Source organism: Strix aluco, chromosome 8 (genome assembly GCF_031877795.1).
Source record: "Strix aluco isolate bStrAlu1 chromosome 8, bStrAlu1.hap1, whole genome shotgun sequence".
NCBI classification, from domain to species: Eukaryota; Metazoa; Chordata; class Aves; order Strigiformes; family Strigidae; genus Strix; species Strix aluco.
In genome coordinates this window covers 16,866,155-16,889,058 of record NC_133938.1, presented here as the reverse complement: position 1 = coordinate 16,889,058, position 22,904 = coordinate 16,866,155, and the positions used below count along the sequence as shown (strand labels likewise).

The 22,904-nt window shown below is 39.3% G+C and overlaps 2 protein-coding genes across 2 annotated transcripts in view; both read left to right on the top strand.

Annotated features, from left to right (window-relative positions):
* Positions 1–10,664, top strand: part of COL24A1 (collagen type XXIV alpha 1 chain) — a 148,410-nt gene extending 137,746 nt beyond the window's left edge. Inside the window, exons 56-62 of the mRNA XM_074833197.1 lie at positions 2,482–2,517; positions 2,613–2,639; positions 3,753–3,818; positions 4,569–4,737; positions 6,153–6,262; positions 7,366–7,581; positions 9,241–10,664. Coding sequence (XP_074689298.1) covers positions 2,482–2,517; positions 2,613–2,639; positions 3,753–3,818; positions 4,569–4,737; positions 6,153–6,262; positions 7,366–7,581; positions 9,241–9,387 — 771 coding nt within the window. The 3' untranslated portion in view covers positions 9,388–10,664. The remainder of the gene's footprint in view (positions 1–2,481; positions 2,518–2,612; positions 2,640–3,752; positions 3,819–4,568; positions 4,738–6,152; positions 6,263–7,365; positions 7,582–9,240) is intronic.
* A 1,230-nt stretch (positions 10,665–11,894) lies between these two features.
* ZNHIT6 (zinc finger HIT-type containing 6) overlaps positions 11,895–22,904 on the top strand; it is a 37,305-nt gene continuing 26,295 nt past the window's right edge. The window contains exons 1-5 of the mRNA XM_074832418.1: positions 11,895–12,043; positions 13,442–13,507; positions 13,597–13,703; positions 13,787–13,872; positions 15,252–15,355. Of these exons, the coding sequence (XP_074688519.1) occupies positions 11,976–12,043; positions 13,442–13,507; positions 13,597–13,703; positions 13,787–13,872; positions 15,252–15,355 (431 nt within the window). The 5' untranslated portion in view covers positions 11,895–11,975. The remainder of the gene's footprint in view (positions 12,044–13,441; positions 13,508–13,596; positions 13,704–13,786; positions 13,873–15,251; positions 15,356–22,904) is intronic.

Genomic DNA, 22,904 nt, shown 5'->3' with positions numbered 1-22,904 from the left:
GAAGCATTCAGTCATCTGAAAAATCCATTGGAATGTCTAGATCTCAGCACTCAGAACAAGGACATCTATTCATCAGAGAGTAGTGGTTACTTAGGGACAAACTGCTGAAGACTTTGTGCCTTGCCTTGACTTGGTATTTGCATAATCAAGTCCTAAACCAAGATAAACAAATATATCCTTACACTGTCAAATTCATTTCTCAAGTTTCTTCTTCACACTTTCTCTTTCATTTTATACTAAACATACTTCACCAAGCATGGTCAGACAGTCTGGTAATATATACACATGGGATTGAAGGTACCCTGTAGCCGTCTAACGGTACCTGAGTTGCTGATCTGATTAATTAAATGTGGAGGTCAGCCTTCTCAGCTGGTATACAGCAATAGCTCTGTGAAACCCAGTTGATTTGCAACAGCTGAGGGAACACCCCAAAACAGCGAATGTCATCTCTACAAACTCATCTCTCATCTGTTTTGTAATAATGAAAAACAACAATAATATTTTATCCCAATTTAATAGTAATAGGATTTCAAATAAGATTTCAAGCTCGGAAATAATTAAACTCAGAAGAGTAAAAGGAAGCTAGGTACTTGCCACAGAACCTACAGGGATTTCTATACTACTATATGTGTTAAAATTGCTTATTTTTGATTTCCATTTTCCAACATTAATCATTAATGTCTTTATAAAATATCAGTAAATATTTACCCGGAAGATGGCTTTAGAGTCCCTTCCATAGGTGTAAGTGGATGAAACATAAATAAATAGGGTCAGGATGTATCAGTTGAGAAGCTGACAATACTTACAGTCCCTAGAGCTTATACCATTAAGGTCATCTTAGTTAAGTATCAGAAGATTCTGTTCTCCAAAGAACTTGTGTAAAACATGGGTCTTGGCCTCATAGCCTTGTTGGTATAGATCTGGTGCTAGGAATTACATGATGGCCCCCACTTCTCACACCCTTCATAATCCAGCATCTGAGCCCCTCTGGCAAGGCCAGGACAGGGGATATGCAGGCACATTTACCTTGTGCAGCTGTGGAGGTCACTGTAACCCCTACGGACACGTTCCCTGGTAGCTACATTGCTCTGCCTTACGAATACGCCTAGAGATAGTAAGAAATGCAGCTGGTATTCTCCTAAGAACTGATAAATTCGGAGCCTCAGTGAATTAAGTAAATCACTCCTATCTGCTTCGAGATCTTTTTTTTTTAAATATATATGAATTAATGTTAGATTGAATCTGGCCTTTCTTTAACCATTTCCAGCTGCCCTTTCTGGTGGCAGCTTGAAGCACAGCCTAAGTTCAGTAGTTGTAGCATGCAGTGACACACAGATCTTGCTGTGAAATCTCACAGCAGGAATACTTCTTATTACTATATTAAGTGCTTTACAACTTAATACCTCTTTGACTAGATCAGGTTTGCAATATTTGTCAGCATGACCATGTCAGATAAGATTACTTCTCTTTTGGCAGATACTTAGTACTAGCCTGACCATACTGGCGATTGCTGGAACAGCTTATTGTGCTTATTGGTACATGTAGCACTGGCTAAAGAATGTTTTGCTTAAATTAAATCAGTTACGTTAAAAGGTTTTACTAATAATGGTGCAGGTCTGGCCTATGTCTTTCATTCCTTCTTCCTCTCCTTTCCTTGTATTAAGGCACTGCCACCTATTCTTTTCCTTGTCGTTGTTCTTGCTATTGTTTATGTTACAGCAGCTCCTAGAGGCTTTGAGTATATAGAGATTGGAGAATCTAACGGAGACACAAGTACCTCTGTATATTAATAAATATTCATAATCATTCCATCTTAATGTGAATAGTTGCTCAAAGAAAGGATAATTCAGATGGGGTTGTTGCCTTTGGGAGGGTCTATGTCCAACCCTAAGGCGAGCCTAAAACTTAGATTTTAAGACTATGTGCATTGTAGGCACTGTAAACTAGTGAAAAGCAGCTGTTCCTTCTCCTCCTCTCCTCCCCACTGCATTATCCTCCCCCACTAAAATGATGCCACTTATGATGAGGAAATAAGGGCATAACTTCTTGAATATGAAGGAAGCCTGCAATATCACTGTTAAACAATGAACATAACATGTTCTGGCTGAAAACTGACACTGCTAAGAAATGGAGCTAATAAATGCCTAGCAGATACTCATGGAGTATAGCGGATCAATTAGTTTTTACAACTACCCATAACATTATTTACAATGCTTTTACAATCATTCATCCCTTGCAGTGCTTGTATTGGCAACATGCATATAATGCTGGCACAATGTACAACACGTTATACATTAATACTTTGTATGACTTATGTTCCCTTAATATCAAAAGTAATTGGATAAACAAGTAACCAGACAACCCAGCAATTTTAACATCTTCATTGTACGCATTGTGGTATTTTGTGATTTGAAAAATACATAAATGTAAAAGCAGACATGTTAATCTATAACTGTTACATTTTATCTTCATTTCTTCTAGGGGCCTCAGGGACCTCAGGGCCAGCCAGGGCCACCTGTAAGTGAATAAAAAACCACATCTATATTTTTCTGTTGTGATTGCATTATATAAACATGTGAAGCACCTAATATCTGGTTTCTCCCATTTTCCAGGGACCACCTGGACCACCAGGACCAAGAGTAAGTTCTGTAACAACCCTAACCTACAATACAATCCTTTTTTGAAAATGAAAATAGCAGGATCCTCTTCAAATGCATTGCTCGTTCCATCACTGCACGTGAAATGCAATTACATTTTTCCACAACTTCCATCACTACAGTAATACATTTTTTTGAACCTTCCATCTTACACTGTCAGTTCTGTTATGCCACACTATTGAGCCCACAACAGGCAATGTTGATGGACATGCTCATGGTTTTGACATAGGTTAACTCTGTCACACTCCAAAAGGTTTTTCTCCTGTTCTATATTTGAACACTCTGAAAGGTAGCAACAGAAAATTTTGTGCTATTTCTGTTGTTCTCCCTGTATATGTGTGTGTGGTATATATATATATACACACACACAGAGATCTAGTTTGTTAAGGGCTTATGCCAGTTAGGACAGACTCAATATCTGAAGTGTCCTAAAGCTATAATGATTTATGTAATCTCAGAACAAATTGCAAGAACTAGATGCTTGTGTGGGTGATTTAATTCTTTAAAAATAAACAAGCCTGTTGCTTGGGTTTGGTGTCTACGTCACACAAAATGCAGAGAACAAAAATATGCAAAAACCAGATTTCCTCCTTCAGAGGCTAGTTTGTCAGTCTTTGTATTTATTCATGCATCATGAAGAGTACTTGGATCTGTCAACTGCTGATGGCTGATTGAGATATTGTTTGTGCACTTCTCTGTAAAGGAATAACACTTTTCCACAGTTACCTGGATTGGTTTTCTTAAGTATATAAATTAAATGGCTGGGAGGAATAGGTTGGGGCATTAGTCTGTAACATTAGTCTGTAACAACTATTATAGTATCTTTTTTCCAGGTTCCAGTGGTATGATCATTAAATTGGGTATGGGTGTACTAATAAAAATCAAATATGCTTTTTCTGTATGCATGCTTTCATTCTTTGGAAGTGGAAGGGAGGATCCTATTTTAAAAGTAAGTGTTTACAATGAAATATTTTCTAAAATGACAAAATAATGAAGCTATCGTGTACGTTGCTACAGTGCTCAAAGAATTTACCCACTTGCATTTGAGAATATTCCTGTTCACCTTCTTATGTTCTGAAATAATCTTTTTTTCAGAAACAAATGGACATCAATGCTGCTGTTCAAGCTTTGATTGAGTCAAATGCCGCACTGCAGATGGAGGTAATATATTTCAGTGTATTTACACTGCCATACAGGGTATGCAATTATAATTCTAATTTTTGAGGACAGAGCAGGGCTTCTTTACAAAGACTTAATTTAAATGAATCATGGATAGCAAGTAATTGCTGTAGAATATAATTAAACATGCTAGGATTTATAGGATACAATTGAAATGAAGTTAAGAAAAACAGCATCATGTCTATCACTTTGTCATAATTGGCAGTAATGGCAATTTACTGACTGTCACACATAGCAGACTGTATCTGTTCAGCCACAGATAATGATAGTGGCATTTAGGCCTTGATCCAAAAAATACTGACATATATGCCAGTGTGTGTTCCCACTGACTGCAAGAAAATTCCTTACATGGGTGAAGTCAAATACATTTGGATGTATTTTCTAGATTAATCCTAAGAGTAGATTTCACTGTTCAAAATCTGAAACTGCTCAGTATACTTCAAAATGCACTCTTGTTTCTTTTTTCCTGTATCCACATTTTTATGTCAACATGTCATAATGACATATTTGCATGATCTTAAGCTGCCTGTAACTTCACTGCTCTGATAATTTTAATAAAATGTACTCATTTGTTTATTGTTATATGTTATTCTTACCCTGGTTTACATGGCTGATTGCATGCATTATAAATACTTTGCTTCTGTCTGGCTATTCAATGGCCATTTGACTTTTACTGCATATACTGTTGTTGTGATACTTTGTGGTAACACATTTGCTAATGGCCCTTGGCAGAAATACCAGAATACTGAAGTAACTTTACTAGATCACAGTACAGAGATATTCAAAACGCTGCACTACCTTAGCAATTTACTGCACAGCATCAAGAACCCTCTTGGCACACGGGATAACCCAGCACGCATCTGCAGGGATTTGCTTAACTGTGAACGTAAAGTGTCGGATGGTAAGTGTCCACTTTCATTAAAGCTTGAACACAACTAGGCTTTGAAACTAGTTGCTTCCAAATGTTACTTTCTACATCAGAATTTCAATGTGTAGGGGTTTTTTATTATATTCTGTTCCAGTGTGCCTGTCACAGCTATCTTTATTTTATCTAACATCATGTTTTTAAGATAAAATTTGATTTTTTTATTTTATGATAAAATTTCTGAATTTTAAAGATGAAAGTATGTAGCTGTCTAATAAAGATATTAGAGACAGATTATATATATAAGTAAACAAAAGTGGCCAGAAAATTCAAAACTGAATCCAGTTTTGTGATTAAAAGTTTCCAAAGTATTTATAGCTAATCTTGCAATTAATTTTGTGTGGATGAGATTCTAGATTCCTAAGGAGAAAATTGTATACCATACACTACCACTGTCAGGTACACTGCCAGTTGTTGTATCCCAGAAGATCCTGAATCAATATTTCAAATAAAAAATAATTATTTAAACTTGTAATGTTAATAATGTGACATAATTCAGTTTCTGAGTGGCTAACAAAATAATAAATACCTGTAAATATCCCTATTATTAAGTATTAGCATTAACAAGCTAAAGAGGAAATGGGAAATTACGTTAGACATTACAAGAAATCACTGTTCTATGGCATATATAAGGACAGATCAGTTCTTTAAAACTCTAGTGGAGATGAGCCTAACCATTATTAGAACTGGGCTCTCCTAAATAAGTCTCAGTCCTTTAGGGCCATGGAGGTCACTGAAGTGCTCCACTTCAGAGGATTACACACACCCATATAAATTGTAGAGCACAGGCTCACCCATATTTAACCATAAATTAAGGGAAGATAAATCCTGATATAATTTGCATGTGTCCTATTTCTTTTATTGGACTAAATCACATGGAATCACAATGGCAAATACTCTTTATTACCATCACTAGGATATGTAATTTAGAAGTGTCTGAAGGGAGATAGTGGAGAAAGAAAGGATCTTCAAGATGCTGTGACAGCAAGAGAATTTATATTGATATTTTACATTCCTGAATATATTCTCTGTATAAAGACAAGCCCAAAGAAAAAAAAAAATAAGTTATAATATAGAAAGAGCAGTGTGGAAATACCGTTTGTTCTGACTATTTAGCTGTAGAACAAGAAAACATTTTTGAAACTATGACAGTACTCAGAAGTCATTGTATATGTAATCAGAATTGAATGGTTATGATAATTTTGCTCAGTATCTGTTAGTAGTAGAATTACAATAGTGAAAAGACTTTCATGTTCCTTTTCTTTCATTTCCTAGTGAAGCTATGGTGATAATATATCTAATACTTGCCAAAAAGTATAAATATTTTAGCAAATTGTTTAGCAGCAATTATATTTTGGTTTTATTTTACATCTGGGATTATATACTATTAGGAAAATACTGGATTGATCCAAATATTGGATGTCCTTCTGACGCCATTGAAGTTTTCTGCAACTTCACTGCAGGCGGTCAGACGTGTTTAACGCCGCTGTCTGTGACAAAGGTATGCATTGCTTCCAGACAGACTGTATCTGTGCTGAAACTATGAACAAATGAATGCTTATTTACTTAACTCATGAAAAAATGTTAGATTTCAGGGGGGTTTTAATGTGCACCTTTGGAAGGGCATGTTATATATTCTGTTACAGAAGTTACAGATTTTCTGGAAACAGTATATGCTAGTGTAACTCTCACTTTGTTCATTTACTCACCTTCTGTGCTGATAGAATTATTTTGTTCTGCTTTATACTTTTCTATACAAGGCATAAAAATAAGCTTGACATGCTTCTAATCTACATTATTAACTCATCACTTGGGGCAGCTAAGTGTGGAGATGCTAAGGTCATTGCAATGGGAAGGAAGAAAATTATGACTACTTTTCAACACTTAGCTACTTTTAAATGCCATTAGATCAGAGACTAGTTTCCTTTATATCATTAGTCCATGCTCCTCTTTATATGTAGTCCTTAAACCCTTGGAAATAGAAATTTTATATTTGTGGAGTTTTGCACTGTAGTCATTGAAGAGCATCAGAAATACCATAAAGTTCCAGTATGCATTCCTACAAGATCCCTGAATATGATCTAGTCTTGGAGAAATTCTTGATGAGTAATGAGTAACTACATTTTCTGTCTGAAATCAAAGTATGCTTACAAATTTGGGGATTTTTAATGGGTTGTAGGTATAGCCAGAACCTGTGGTCTAATGAGACTAAACAGCAGAATTATGTGGCTGCAGTTAAAACACTACTGCTGATAATATCTTTGGTTGAATCACAAAAATAATTTGTTTCAGTTTCCTTATTTAAAAATAATATTTTCTGCCCAGCTGTGTTTCAACAATGTTGTAAGCATTAGCAAATGTTTATATTTAAGCTTTGAAAATGTCCTATGAAAGCTTCTGTTTATAGTAATCATTATAATAGAACCTAACAGCTTTCCTGAAAAATACAAATCATGCTCTTTGGCATTGGTCCCGATGTATAAACATGTATACATGCTCCTATGGCTGAACACCACACATGTGTGTGCATGTCACTTTGTGTTGCTGTGGCCATTCAGCATAGTCCAGCTGTAAGTCTAACGATGCTTTTCTCTTGGAACTTAGCTGGAGTTCGGCGTTGGAAAAGTGCAGATGAACTTCCTTCACTTACTGAGCTCAGAAGCAACCCATAGCATCACAGTTCATTGTCTGAACACACCAATGTGGGGATTAAATAAAGCAGGTGGCCAGAAAACATCTGTTAGCTTCAAAGGATGGAATGGTCAAATATTTAAAGCAGATACGCTACTTGAACCGAAGGTGCTTATGGATGAATGCATGGTAAATACTTTTTAGTACTAGCATTATTAAAACCATAATGGAGTTACTGTTTAAACCTTATTAACTTTCTGCAAATAAATAGCAATCATTTAGATTCATGTCCCTTGAATCTTACTTCTTACATCATTCTGCCAGCATGCCAACCTTTTGATATTGAATTCGACATCTATCCAAACATAAAAGCAATTGCAGTAATACAGGATATCTATACTTGCTGTTTGCATTGAGTGTCATAGATTTCAAGACTCTATTAAGACACTGCAGAGAGATCAGAACAGAAATAAGGAAGTCCTCCAGGAAACTTTTGGAACAGTTTCTCTGAAAATGAAAATTCAGGCTTCAGTAAGAGTTCTGTTGAGGTAATCTAACACAAAATCTCAGGTTCATACAGGCTGGAAATTATTTTTTGGACAACTAAATATCTTTAAATTTATTGACTATGAGTCAATTGTTTGCGTATTTAATAAAATAATGGTGAATAGAAATGGACTCCATGGCTAAATAAAATATTAAATCATATTTGTATTTAGGAAAAATTGGAAGAGCTTATTAATTTTCTTATGCTTACTAGATTACTCCACTCACAAAGATGTGAGCCATTTGTTAAATGTCTTGGTAGAACACTATGAAATATAGCAGCCAAGCACCATACACTTCTAGTATTTTATAGCTCTGCTTTCATTTACAATAATGAAAGATGTGATACTAGTTCCATATCGATACCAGGGTGTCAAGTGAGATTTTTATTCTCAAGACAGAAAGTGCTTTACTGAGGCACTTTGAAGCTGTTATGCTTCCAACCTTTATTAGCACACACTAATGGGATGCACTAGCCTGTGTCATGCAGATAAGGTACAGCCATTGAAGTCCCTTCTCCCCACCTCTCAGTCTGTTTGGGACTGTTTTAATCCTGAGAAAAATTAAGGTATACAGTGATGACTGTTGAGAACCGCCATTTTTCTGTGAGATTCTACAAGGTCTGTCGCTCTTTCTGTGGGAAACTATGTATTGTACAGATCTGCTGTTGAATCTCACACATTTTCCTCTCTGCAGGGATTTCACTTTTCCGTGGTGTCACTGTATTTGATGGTTTTTAAGATTGGAGTGATTGCAAACATGAAGACACTCCCAGCCTCAGACAATGTTATAATGTTATTTTATAATTTTTATGAGGTATCAAATTTTACTGAGATTTTTAAAGGATTAGAATAAACAATACAAAGTTCATGGCAAAAATTCAGCTCTCATTCCCCATGATTATTCTTCAAGGGCCTGTAAAGTCATTCAAGCGCTTGTAGAGTTCATAACCTGAGACCTACTGTTCAGTAGGTGAATTTAGCAAGAGATCTAGGAGTCTGTGTGAGCCCAGGACTGCTTGCAAAGTGACAGGTGCTCTGCTCTGAGCCATGTTGCACTGTGTCTGCATCTGCTCCAGCGGGATTCCGGGCTGGGCTTTTTTACAGTTACAATTTTGCCAGGAGTGCCCATGGTATTGCATGAGAGAAATGCCATTTGTTAAATTACACCATTTCTTTCGGAACTGCTGGGAGACGAAACGCTTCTGTACACTTCTCCTCTCACTGTATAAGCACAATTTCCATTTGTGTTTTGAAGCTCATCTTTGATATGAATCTAATACTCTGCTTCTGTGTGTTGCAGATTGAAGATGGCAGCTGGCGTAAGACACAGTTCTTTTTTCACACTCAGGACACTAATCAGCTTCCAGTTGTTCAAGTTAACGCGCTTCCTCATCTCAAACCGGGACAGCAACACTTCATAGAAAGTGGTTCAGTGTGCTTCCTTTAAGCTTTCTGTCCTGGGTTTTTTTGCATCAACATGGAATTGCTGCATAGATTGAATGCAAAAGTAATGATCTATTACAGGCAAAATTACTAGAAAACTGAAGAATCATTTTAAACAGTGTTGGTTAAAGAACCTCAGGAAGAAAAAGACTTCCTCCTAAGGAGAAATGGCATTGAAAAAGAAAACAAAGAAAGAAAGAAGAGACTACAACAATTTTCATAAAGTATTTAAAAAAAAAAAAAAAGTTGGTGCTTTCTTGCATAATTTCCTGGAACTGAGTATCTGAACATGGAATTTTTCAGGTCCTCTAGAGTTCTTATCAATCTCTTTAAGAGCACTGCAAAAACACCATCCCAAGGAAAGCTGGAGACATACTAAGGAGCAATACTGGCTAATGCTCCTAAATGTGCAATAGCTTATATATGAAAAGTGAATTATGCCACAGTACAATATGTTGTCTTTTCTTAAACATTGTTTTATTGTAGTCCTTTGTGGACACATACATCTTAACAGATGGCACACTACCTCTTTTGTGTTTCCTGTCCATGTTGCCTTGGTGCTCTTCATAACACAAGGTGCTTGTGGCCTTAGCAGAGATTATTTGAGTCCCTTTTTATCTTTCAGACTGTATGTGCTGGTTACATCAGGATATGTTTCTGTTGTAAAGGTACTTATTTTAAATCATTGGTCACATACTTCACTACAATGAAAACATTATTTATGTGGATTTCTTGTTTAAAATATTTTTGTGTACTGTTGTGGAAATGGCATATGAGACAGCACATTGTATATGATGCATATAGTCAGAACAGTTAGCTTTACAGCCATTGTAAAAATTGTTGTAGAAGAGATACCTACAGTAGTTTTGAGTTTTAGATTCTGTATTTCAGTTAACATGCCAAAGGCATCTTAAGATGATATATTGTGTATATATTTTGTGACTTGTGAAAAAAATCTACTACAGCATGTCTTCTGAATGGCTGCTGTTAAATTATAATCAGCATTTCATCAACCTAGAAATTCCATTTTTTGCAAAGTTATTAGATCATTTTGGGTTTTTTAAGCCTAAAATGTTCAACCATCTTTTTTTATTAAAAACGAACAATTTTACCATTAAGAAAAGCTCTCTTTATAATGATATGTCTCTATCTATTTTCAATCCAAAGTGTGCTCGGTAGTACGTGGCAGGGTGATATCAGACTATACTGGGGAGCAGGGGAGAGTTCAAACTACTAGTTTAACTGTCTTGATCCACAGGAAGCCACACTTACCAAAGTATAATAAAATAAGCTTCTAAGCTATCTGCTTGTCTTTTACTATTCTGTTTCATATTGTATAGTTCATCCTTTGTAATGATGAAAATCCTCTAGAAGGGTACTTGTTAGGTGGAAATGCTTCCCTGACCAAGGGCAAATGCACACACTTTGTGCCATGGAATACCGTGAGAGTGACAGTATTTACTTTTACAAGGTAAAGTAGATGTACATCCCAATTTTTATTTTATATTGAAGCATGCAGTTTACATTTTATATTGAAGTTTTGTCCCCTTTGAGAAAATCTGATAAAACTAAAGACAAAGCAAGATTACAGCATGATGATAAAGGCTAGAGAAAATGTCTCACTTTTTGCATTTTCAAGATTCTTAGACTCTGACAGTATCACTTCACATTTGCTCTTAGTTTGGCTGTGGAGCTGGCATCGTGACAAATGGATTTTATTTTTTTTTAAGAATGTCATCTTTTAGAAAATGTTCTGCTTCATGTGTATATTAGTCTCATTGTTTTATTTTTGGAAATTCTTCATAGCCTATATTTATGGTTTATTTATCTCAGAATTTACTTATTTTAAAATCAAACAGCTTAAAATATTATAAGGCTGCTCAGATGTAAATATGTGCATTTCTGTAATTGAGGCAAAAATGCACATCCCATGCAGCGAGCACAATGAATTTGTGCAGTGGAACAGTGACATATGATAACATACCGTGTTGCTTGAGTTGGAGTTTGCCAGAAACATTTGTCTGAAAGCATCCTGCCTGCCGGTATATTGCATACAGTGCAGCGTGTGCTTTGGGAAGGCTCTTGTATTCAGGCTGCTCTACCGGCGCTCCTGAAGGCAGGCGCAGATCTTGTACAATTTTGTCCCACAATGTTAACGAGTACCTGTACTTGTTAATTATCTTTTTATGGTTTCCGAGGTGGTCGCCTACTTTGTTACCTTTAATTTTAGAGCAAGCCCTGAGCTAGATTACAAGTCTTTGTCAGCATCCTTTTAGCGCCCTCTTCCTTTTATTATTTCTCATGGTTAAAAAGGCCCCTGGGAAGCGGAGCTTTGAAACAGCCTAAAGCAGCAGGGAACAACCCCGAAGGCTCCAGGCTGCTCCGAGCGCCGCCTCAGGCGGGGCGGGGCGGGGCGGGGCGGGGCGGGGCCCGGCCCTCCCTGCTGTCGGGCGAGACCCTGCGGCGCAGCAGGGCGAGGCCGCCGCCCGCCGAGGGCCGCCAGGCGGCGCCGCCGCCCAGGAAAGGCCGCGGCCGGGCCCGCCCCGGCCAGGCCCCGTCGGGCACCGCGTGGGGAGGCGGTGCCGCGCGGCCATGGCGGAGCAGGGAGGCCCCGAGAGCCCTCGGCGGCCGGCGGCCGGGCGGAAGATGTCCCTGCAGAGGTACGGGCAAGCGCAGGGCGCGGGACCGCGTCCGGGAGCGCCCTCAGGCCTCCTGCAGGCGCCCGCGGCCGGCTGGGCTTCGGGAGCGCCGTCACTCGGGCTCCGCGAAAACCCGAGGCCGCCGAAGGGAAAGGCTGCGCCGGCCTCTCCTCCCGCGGCGCCGCCGCCGTGGGCCTGCCCCGGGGGGCTCTGCGGGGCCTGCTGCGGGCCGGGCCTGCCCCCCCGGGTGGCGCCCGGCATGGCCGTGTCCTGCGCGGCAGCCCCCGCGCCTTCTCGCTCCTCCTCTGTGGAGAGGAGCGGTCGCCTCTGCGATGGCGGCACCGCGTCGGTGCGGGGCAGTTTCGTGTTCGAAGGAGGGAGGGGATGCCCGGGGGAGCAGCGTCTGCCTGCGGTGTGGGGCCTGCGCGCAGCTGACTGGCGAAGTCTTCTCCCTGGTGTTGCCGCTGGATTGCGAACTTGCATTGGGCACTGTGGAGAGATTAAAAAGGAGTCCTTGTTCGGAGTAATTCCTGTTTCTGTTTTGCAGTGTATGAAACACTTTTTTTCTGTTCTTACAATGCTTCGTGCTGCCAGTACATGGAGCCTCTTTCTCGTCAGGAGATGGTACTGCTGAGCTTGTCCTTCACACCTCCGCTGTCAGCTGACAGCGAGCCCGCGGTGGGGAGAGCAAGAAAAATATTTTTCCTCTATACATTTCTCCTGTAGTAGTTGAAGGTGGTGGGTTTGTGGCATTCTTCAAAACTTTACTGGTGTGGGGGGAGGGTTATTTCCCGTCCCCATTTGTTGGAGATAAATGAAAAGGACAGTTGTTTCAGTTAATATATCTAGAACTCTTTGCTGAGAGATTCCCAGACTTTGGGGTTTGCACTGCTAACAGCCGGAAGAAGTTTTGCTGATGATATTGTCATGGTTCTTCTGATTTGCTGAAAAAATGGGATGCAGTGTTCAGGTTCTAGTGTGAATTCTAGACATGTATCTTCCATCTGCCTAAAACCAGGAGTACTACAAGGCAGTGTGGTAGGATGCACAGTACAGGTGATGTAAATAGAGAAAAGCACTGATACAACCAGGCCACAAAGCATAAACTGATACAGCCTTGCTGTGCTTCCAACTCTAGCACAGGATTTTTATTTTTCTTCCAAGCATCTGTGCTGTGTTTTAACATAGGTAAGACCCCTGTATGCGTTCGGAGATATTCCCCATAACTTGCGTTATTTTGTCTGCCATCTTACCCAGTCTAGGGTACTTATATTTTCTCTTTCTTTTTTCAAGATTCAGATACCTTTTCCTGAAAATGCCAATTGATGGCATAGTGCCTGGTTGTTGAACAGGCACCTTCCCAGGCCAGTCAGGCACAAAGACGCCACTTTATTAAGAGGTGCTTTTTACTTCTTTCAGATGTGAAACATGTAGCAAAGAGGAAGCTAAGTACAGATGTCCACGATGCATGAAATATTCTTGCAGGTATTTATTACCTGAATTAAACTGTTTTGGTGGTTTTCCCTACTCATGCTAAACGTGGCATGTTAATGTTTTTCTTTTTGTCATTTCAGCTTACTGTGTGTGAAGAAGCATAAGCTTGCACTGAGCTGTAATGGAGTCAGGGATAAAACGGCGTTTGTCTCTGTAAATGAATTTACTGACTTGAACCTTTTAAGTGGTACGTATCCCTTGTGCTTTTTAAAATTTGTTGTTTTCACTAGATTAGCACTACCTTTTTCCTTGTTCTTTTTTTACCTTCAGATTATCGTTTCCTGGAAGATGTAGGAAGGACAGCTGATGCTGCTGCTCGACATCCTACTATGCATAGTCCAGCAACAAAAAAACTTGTAAGTTTTACATTAGCAGCTTGGTCTGTTGGAGATAGGGTTGACTACCTTTGAATTTTCACTGAGGCAGCCCTAATCCAGATTTCAGAGTTGATAGCTCTCTTAGGAAGGTATGATTGACCCTGAATTTTAGAGAAATCAAAAGAAGTGTCTAGGTTTATGTAATAATAGTATTGATGGCTGAGTTCAATTGCTTAGAAGAATAGATTGCTGACAGTGTAGATTCTTAAAACTGGTACATTATCACTCTTGCTGTTTGATAATAGGTGTGCATTAAGAAAGCCTGAATGTTTCTTTCCACCTGAACAACTTTTTTGAATTTTTAAGTCCAAAATTCCCAGGTAAACAATGGATTTATTAATTGCCTGAAAATTATTACATGCTTCCCCATATACTAAATGAAGGCAACTAGAGTTCTGCAAAGAATAAATCTAAGCAACAATGAAGTAAAAGCCAGCCTTCTAAGGGTGAGAGGGGATTCTTGTTGAGACTCCTCCAATTCCAGTAAAGCATTAACAAGATCACAGAAATGAGTGCCATTTACTGGAAGTCCTGTGATGATAAACTGCAAAGACCAAGATCAAGAAGAGAGAGAGAGAGGAAAAAAAAAAACAAAACAAAACAAAAAAAACCCACCCAAAACTGACTAGCAGAAAACCGAAATCCGCTCCAGAATACTTTGACTCGATGATATGTCACCGACAGGCATCAGGGCCACGTTGTTTTCTGGTCTTGTGAAGAGACTTTAAATATAGCACTAAACTCAGTTGGAGAGAACTGATGTTGATGACAAAGTAGATTAAGAAGACTCCAGCTTTCTCTCAGGCTGAAGTTATACTGTGTGTGTGTGTGAACTTGTCACCATGGTGTCTTGAAAACAGGCACTGAAGGTGGTGAGGTGCCACATAGGTAGTGGTTTTTAGTGTGTGGTACTAGGCATGTTTATGAGATGATACTCTTAATGCTACCTTCAAATCAGAATTTGCCAGGGTGGCTGAGGTGGTGCTATGTGCATCCCTTCTGCTAGTGGGGTTGTAGCCCAGAAACCAGCTGCGTGGGTGGTATTACACCCACAATGGCTGTCTGTGGCTTTCAGGGTATGTTAAAGAACTTTTACTTACAGTAAATAGAGGTCATGGGCATGTTGTTGTTTAACCATGGAAAAGCTTTAGCTGAAAATGTTTCAGGTGGTTTCTAGTTTTTATTAACTTTTTCATTCATGATTTTTTTTAAAAAAGTGAAAGAAAATACTTCATTAAATGTGGCCTTTTCTACAATTTTCCCGTAATTCCTGTCAGCATTACTCTTACTGTTTAACTGTCAGACTTTGAATATATTACTCAGATTTCTTTTTAAAAATTGTTTTTATTTTTTGCTAGTTATATGTCTTGAGAAACAAAGCTCGGAAGTGTGATATTGACCTGAGAACGCTGCCCGTTGGATTTACAAAAAGAAGAGAAAATTCAACCACCTTCAATTGCATGTGAGTCTGCAGCTGGTTATGGTCTGCAAAATTTTGTTTTCACTGAACGCGTAATGATGACAATCTTAATTCATACTGATATGGTTGCTTTTAAAATCTGTTAGATACACCATTTTTTTACAAAAGCTATCTAGATTTAGTATTTTATGCTTCAGGTTTTCATTTTCTAGGCTCTTTGAGCTCAGTTTAACAGCTTATGCGATTTATGCTTTTATTTTGAAACATACCAACATTGAGTAATGGGAGGAAGCATCAGCGCTGTTGTGGTTTTCCGTCTTTTAATTAACGTTAAGTTTTGTTGCTGGAAAAAGAAAACTGTTCTTTAAAGGTTTGTGATAGAGGATTGATGTACGATGATTGCAAAAATCCCCCTCTCTGGAAAGGCTGACTTAAAGTCTGAAGAGGTGCTTTCAATACAGTTCCAGTACTGCTGTGTGCTGTGTTAGAAGTTGCTGCGCTTGGAGGATGTGGATAACAGCACAGCTTAGACAAGTGCAGGCAGACTGATACGAATTCAGGAAAAGGCTAAAAAGACTTTAAATGTTCTTCCCTTTATTCACTCTGTGGGTTTTCTCTGATAGCCAGCATTTGTATTTTAAAGTATTTTCACAGTAAAAATAAAAAATTTACAAAGCATTTCGTTATGGCAGGAAACGGGTCTAGAGTTCAGCTTGATGATCTACTGGGAGCAAATATAAACGCTTTCTGAGCTTCTCGCAGTAATCAGCTGTGCCTGCTACCCCGATGGCTCCTCCGGTTGTTTTCTTCACTGTCTCAGTTTTGGGGGCAGTTGCGCTTGCAGGGTGTGTTTTCCCCGGGACGTTGAGGCCGCCGGGGGTCCGGCCAGCCACGGGGCCGCCACCAGGCGTCTCTCTCTGACCAAGTAACAGGGACCTGAAGCGCTGCTCCCCAGCCTTGCCTCTCATCTCTGCTGTGCTGCGGCTGAAGCACCCTGCTCTGGTTTTGCAGATACTTTAGTTTTTAGCAGAACATAAGGCACAAAGTAGATATAGAAGTGTAACCTTTTTAAAGTTACAGATTTTACCAGTTGTGTTAGAGAAAACCCAGGGTGGACCAATGGAAAGAAAGGAAATCTGGGGCGTTTTCTCCTTTCTCCACCCCAAATTTGTATATCGCTGAGGCTCTCTCCTCAGAACAGACCAGGTAGTAGCCCTAAACCTTGCAGATTAGTCATTTGAGCAGAGACTGTGTGCCTCTGCACTGGCATTCTTTTCCTTGGCCACACACTCTTACCTTTTACAGATATCTTGTGCTAGTCTCATGCTGTTGAAATATCTCAGGCTTAGAGCTGAGTTTAACTTCCCTGGAGAATTTCCTTAATGCTGTGGATAAAACAACATAAACACCCTTAAGGAGTACAGGGTATGGAGTAGTCTTTAAGAGCCAGAGCCAATTGCAGAAAGCTCAGGCATGCTGGGATCAGTAGCTAAGAGAAGGACAAAACAGAAGAGACACAGATACAGGGAGGTTTGACACTATTGGGAAGATCCTGGGTGTGGTACAATACTGTGCTGACAGAAATTTGCCTTCATGTACCATGTTTTTCAGTTCTTTTTCTATAGAAAGCCTTTTTGGGTACATACTGAAGTGTAGCTTGTGTTGGGAACAAATTAAGCTTTGAGCAGATTAGACTTCCACATGTATTGTGCTTTATGTTGTTTAACAAGCAGATTTAAAAACTAAGAGAATGGGGCGAGGAAGGTAACTTATTGGCAAATAGGCATGGAAATATTTCACAAGATGCCTGGGAGAATGCCTTACTGGTTTTTGTCAATCATAAAGTCCTGGGGTATTTTTGTTGTTGTTTTGGAATGCTAGCCTTTCTGGGACTTTCACATCCCACCAGAAAGAACATGATAACATTCTCCATTCTTAAGAGGATAGGAGTAACTGTCTCTTTCCTGTAAATGCTGTTCAAGGGTATGAATATGCTCAGTGAGTACTACACAAAGGACATGTTTCCTCTCTTTTGCTTCTACAGGCTGTTTGAATTCAGTGATGCAAATTAAAAATTAACTTCTGGTTTGGTGTTGTGGGTTTTTTTTTTTAATTGGCATGTTTTCCTTACTCTGCTTAAATGAGTTTCCGAGGAATCAAACCTCAGGTCTGATCAAACCAGTATCAGCTATTTAACACCTATCCCATGTGACTTCATGACACCCGTAACATTGTGTTATTACATTCAAATGGGGTAAAGCTGTGCAAATAATTGTGTTATATGAGCTTAACACCTGACAGTGGTCAGAGTCTGATGTGTCTACTCTTCTCATGCTGTTTGTCAGTTGAGATTTGTCAAGGGGTTGCTCCAGAGTGTGCAGGTTGGAAGCTGCTCAACATATGTAGGTGGAAAGCTGAGAACGGTCTTCACTGATGTCCTCTTCATGCTCTCCATGTGAGCCAAGCTGTTAGGCTGTACAAGGCAGGAATGACAGTAATCCAAAACTAGGAAGTATGAGATGTATTCTTGTGTCATCCCCTGCCAGCTCTGGAAGGCAGATCAGCAGTTGTTTGGATGTGTTAACCAGATTCTTCATTTCCTGGTTTCCATTAGTTTGTTTGATAAATTCAGTGTTGTGAAAGCATACATGCCAATGCTGGGCAACACATGGATAAGACTAACTTGTAATACTGAACATCTAGATAATGGGGGTTCATTAGAAAGTAGACTCTGAGTCCAGTTTGTGAACTCATGGGACATCTGACTTAGGGATGGTTTAGGACACCTGATTCACAAATTAATTTTAATGTGCTGTTTCACCCTGCCTTTCCTGTGGTACCCTTATTTTCCAGTAGAAGTGATAGGTCCCCTTTTGGACACAGGCTGCCATGGAGTTGAAGTGGCTTCCTGGGATAGGGAACCTTTGGGAAAGGGGTGGAGAACATGACCAGGTTGGGACAAGGCCTGGGGCAGCAACTGGGGAGCTCCAGGCAGCAGAACCTCAAACGGGAAGGGGGGATGGAGCTTGCAACTCTGTAGCTCCTGGTTCCCTGGTGGGAGATGATGACAGGGTGAGAGGCTGAAATGGGTCAGGGCAGCTCCCTCAGCTCTGCAGTTCGTGCTGCCCTGCTCCAACCCTCCCTGCTGCTTACACAGTCATAGGCATCTCCACCCAGCTTCCTCCCTGCTCTGTTCACAGCACCCCCCAGACAAAATCCTTCTTACCTCTCCTCTCCACCAAATGGGGCTGGAGGGCTGCAAGCCTCCTCCCTCATGGAAGGCATGCCTGCAGCTTGGGAGCATCAGATGATACATGTGGGAGAAGCAGGAATCTTTTTCATTCTCTCTCTGATTTAATTTTGAGAACAAACTACAGCATGGAGATTTGGGATTAGCATCAGTTAAGAGATCATTAGTGTTAGAGCAGCTGCTTTGAGGTACACCTGAAAGCCCTAAAATGTCGACTCTAATCCTTAGCTAGATAGGGATAACTAAAATTGTTTGAAGTGTTGCTGATTTTGAGAATTTACCAAGGAGTTATCTGAGCTGGATTTGGGGCTAATACTACACTGTTAGAGCTGTTAAACTTGAATTTAGTTGTTACTTAGTACATAGTTTTGCTTGCTTTCTAGGACCCACCAAAGTAAGTTGCCAGGCAAAAGAATGCTATTCTGGAGTGAACAGAGAGCAGGACATTGATGCATTTCAGTAAATCAGTGGCTTTTCAGAACATCCCCATGTGAAGATGAGTACTGACTGAGTTCTGTACCTGAAATTTTTCTTTTTTTTTTTTTAGCAACTGAAATGTTTCATTCTCATAGTGAATCTGATGGTAACTTTGTTTATTTGCAGACAGTAGTTTTATTCTTTAAAGATTATTACAGTTTGGGTTACTTGGGCCTTGACAGTGTCCCTTTGATTTACACAGGACTCTTCAGTTCAAGCCCAGCATGTTTGATTATTGCAACACATATGGTTAGTAACATCTCCTGCTGTTAGGAGGCCCCTTGATAGAAGACCATATGTGTTACAAAGGAAGTGCTTTTCAGTTTCTTCACTGATTGTCTTGCTGTTTACTGTATCTAGGAAACATATGAACTTTCAGTAGAAATACTTCAGCTTTACTGTTTATACATCAAATCCAGGAATTAACTTGGTGAAGTTTCAAGAAAATGGAGACATACTCTTTTGTGTGCTGTTCTTAGAAGTGCAGCAAAGTCAATTTGGCACTAGGAACACAGAATCGGGGGGGGGGGGGGGCAGATGAAATCATCACACGTCTGTGTGTTTTAAATTTTTATTTTTTTAATCTACAAGAGAATCTAGTCACTTACTTGGGCTGAATCTTCATTGCTTGAGAAAGGCATTATTATCCAAAGGTGTAGATACTGAACCCCCAGTATTTCAGTTAAACTTCAGTGCATTAGGTGAGAGTACTAGGTATTGTCAAATTAAAGGATAACTGGTCCTTCATGGAACTTCTTTATGTCCTTTTCATTGCTTTTATCAATTCAAAATAACACAGACAGGAAATACTACAGTATTTGCATTTTGATGTAAAATGTCCTCTATACAGTTTTTTAAACATTTTAAGACTATTAGTTGCTAAATAGAAACAAAATCATCAGTGAATCTCTGTTTTTGACAGACTGGCTATGAGGTATTTCTGTAGAGCTAGAACTGCAATTGATATCTTAAGATGTGATGAATTTAGAATTTTTTGTCAACATATATTTTATTTTACATATATATACATACACATTTTAAAAAAGGTTTTATGTACATAAAACCTTCTGCTGCAATCTAGGCAAAATTGACCATTCAGAGGAAACCTAGGTAAAAAAGTTAAGTTTTATGGGATATTTCATATATGTTTTAAGAAATACATAAACATTGGCATTTCTGAAAATCTGCCAAGGCACTTAACTGGTATGTCCAAGTCCCAGAATCCTTTGTAGAGCTGTCCTCTAATTCCCAGCAGCTGTACTGTCTATATCCACAGTACTTGGAGCATCTTCCTAGGTAGTGCATTAACTATAAAAGATGGTGAGAATTTTTGCAGTTGTCCTGAGCTCTAGCTGGAGGTAATAGCCACTTTCTATATACTGCTGCTGTCTTTGTAACATTGAAAAAAAAATCTTTCAGTCGTTGCTGTGAAAAAATTAAAAATCATTTACATGTAGTTGTGTTAAAACTACAGTTGATTGTAGAAAATAATTTTTTAGGAGAAATGAAAGGGAGACAGTTACTTTTCTTTAGAAGAACGGTAATTGCAAAACAGCCTGTGCAGTTCTGACCATAATTCGCAACTACATCTCACGCAGGGGAAGAGGTGCTTGGCTCCTCTTTTTCCCTCTGATCAGTTTCCATGCTTCTGAAGTAGCCAAAATAGGATGTGAAGCCAAGCAATGCAGGGATGGGCTGTGATGCTGCTTTTACTGACATCAAGGATGTGCTTGTGCCTCATCCAGATCTCTGCCGTTTGATAGTTTTATAGTCAGTGCCTTGGTATTCCAGCAAGCCGTGGAGTGGCGTTCCATGGCAGCTGAGCGGCATGGAACGCTTCCTGCAGTGAGCTGTTACCCAGCTGCAGATGACTTACTCAATTAAGCATTTTCATTTAGAAAATGAACATAGTACATGTCAGTTGTATTTGAAGGGAATACTACCCCAGTGAGCCATAATGGAAAATGAAGTCAGTGAGATCTGGAGCCAGGATATCTAATTTTAATCAGAACTTGTTGTGAAGCAGCTTTGATAGCATCTAAGGTTGACATCAAGTTCTCTAACTGGGCAGAGATCAGTGATGGTGAGGGATGCTTCACTTTACAGGCATCCAGCAGGTTATTTTTCAATACTTCATTGTACAGCAAAGAGTGTGAGGCTATTCCAATTATAAGCTTCTTTCTTCCTTGCTTCTTCCATCACTGTTCTTAATCTATTTTACCTCTTTCTGCTTGCCATTTACTTTCAGGCAAGAGTACTTTGAAGAGAGATGAAGTAATTAACTGCAGTTTCAGTATTATGTGCTGAAAAAAAATCAACATTTCTTTTTTTCCAAGGTGAAAACTTTTTGACAAGGAATGATCATTTTAACTTCAGTGTTGAGAATCCCCGATTCAGAGCTTTTTCTGTGCACTATTCCATAGACTGGATTGTGCCTGGAAGGGGGAGGGAGGGTGAAAGTCTGAAAAGAACCCTCTTAAGCTGATTATACAGCTGCAGTGATGAGCTGAGTTTGCCTCAGTGAGCCCAGAGGGAACTGGTCTTGCATGTGAAATCAGAATGTGCTGTGTGACCACCATTTCTGCAGACACATGGAGAGTATTCCTAACAACAGGTAGCAGACAGCTAGAAGTACTTCTGGAACTCTCTCTTTCAAGTGCCTGTGTTAAGAGACAGCCCTCTAGGCCACATACATGTTTCTGTGACCTGTGTCATGGTTTGTCTGTTTTCCACTTGGGAGAGGAGATCTGCAGTACTCCCATTGCTTTGGCTGTCTGGATTTAAAAATTTGGCAGAAAGTAAGCCCATGTCTCAGTAAGGGCTGGTCACTTAAAGAGTAGATAAACATGGCCTGTTTGAAAAAATTGTGGAAGATGATGACTTAAATGAAAAAATGCTAGAAATCCTCACATTAGTTGATAACATATAACAAAAACCTCATCTGAACAGTCCTTATAAGTATGTTAATAAATGTGCTCATCATTAGTATTTCCTGCAGCTAATGATGGTGACCCTATTTCTATGTCTAAGGATTACTAACTTTTATTAAAGTCTCCTTGGGAAAGTGCTTTGAATTAATACCATGCCATGTTAAATGCCAGATATTAACATATATCTGAGAGGAATCACAAGCTTCTTAATCGCAAGTCAACTGGACTGATTCCATAAACCTATGGATATTCCAGTTTGCTCTATGAGTACGGTAGTGTTGATGCTTCCTTCAGCTGTCAAGATGAACTGCAAAACCTTGTTTCACTCATCTTGCAAAAGACTTCCAAACTTTCACTTATTTTGAGTTATTCCAAAACCTTTTTTCAGTTTGGTAATTTAAGGCAGTATCATACCAATATGCAAAGTAGCATAAAATTCATGAGGCAAGGTACTATGTCAGCTTCTACTTATACATGCTATGTAATTAATAATGTTTTCTATGTTGTCATCCAGCTCTGGTCATAGAATCCTCTTAGCTTTTTCAGATCTGATGTGCTCTAACTTCACCTTCTCATTTAAGGAAGGCGCTCTCATTCTCAGCTTCAACATAAGCAGATAGAGGGGAAGAAGCACTAGACATGCTGCACAACTCTGCTGAGCCACATGTTGCGTTGGGGACCTTGGCCTTCATTAGTTCTTTTTATTCTAATTATTAGTTCCTTGGAGCTAGGGTTCTTGCTTGCTCTTTTTTTGGTAAACGCTCACACTTCTGATTTTACTTACACTGTGGAAAGTATAGTTCAGCTGTAAAGCTCAGTTTTCTCTTAGGAGTAACTAGGTATAAGGGAATGATTACTTATTTTATGAAAGCACCTTTTATAAAGTGCTTGCATTTAAAAATTGCTATCATAGTTAATTGAATTTAGCAGCTAA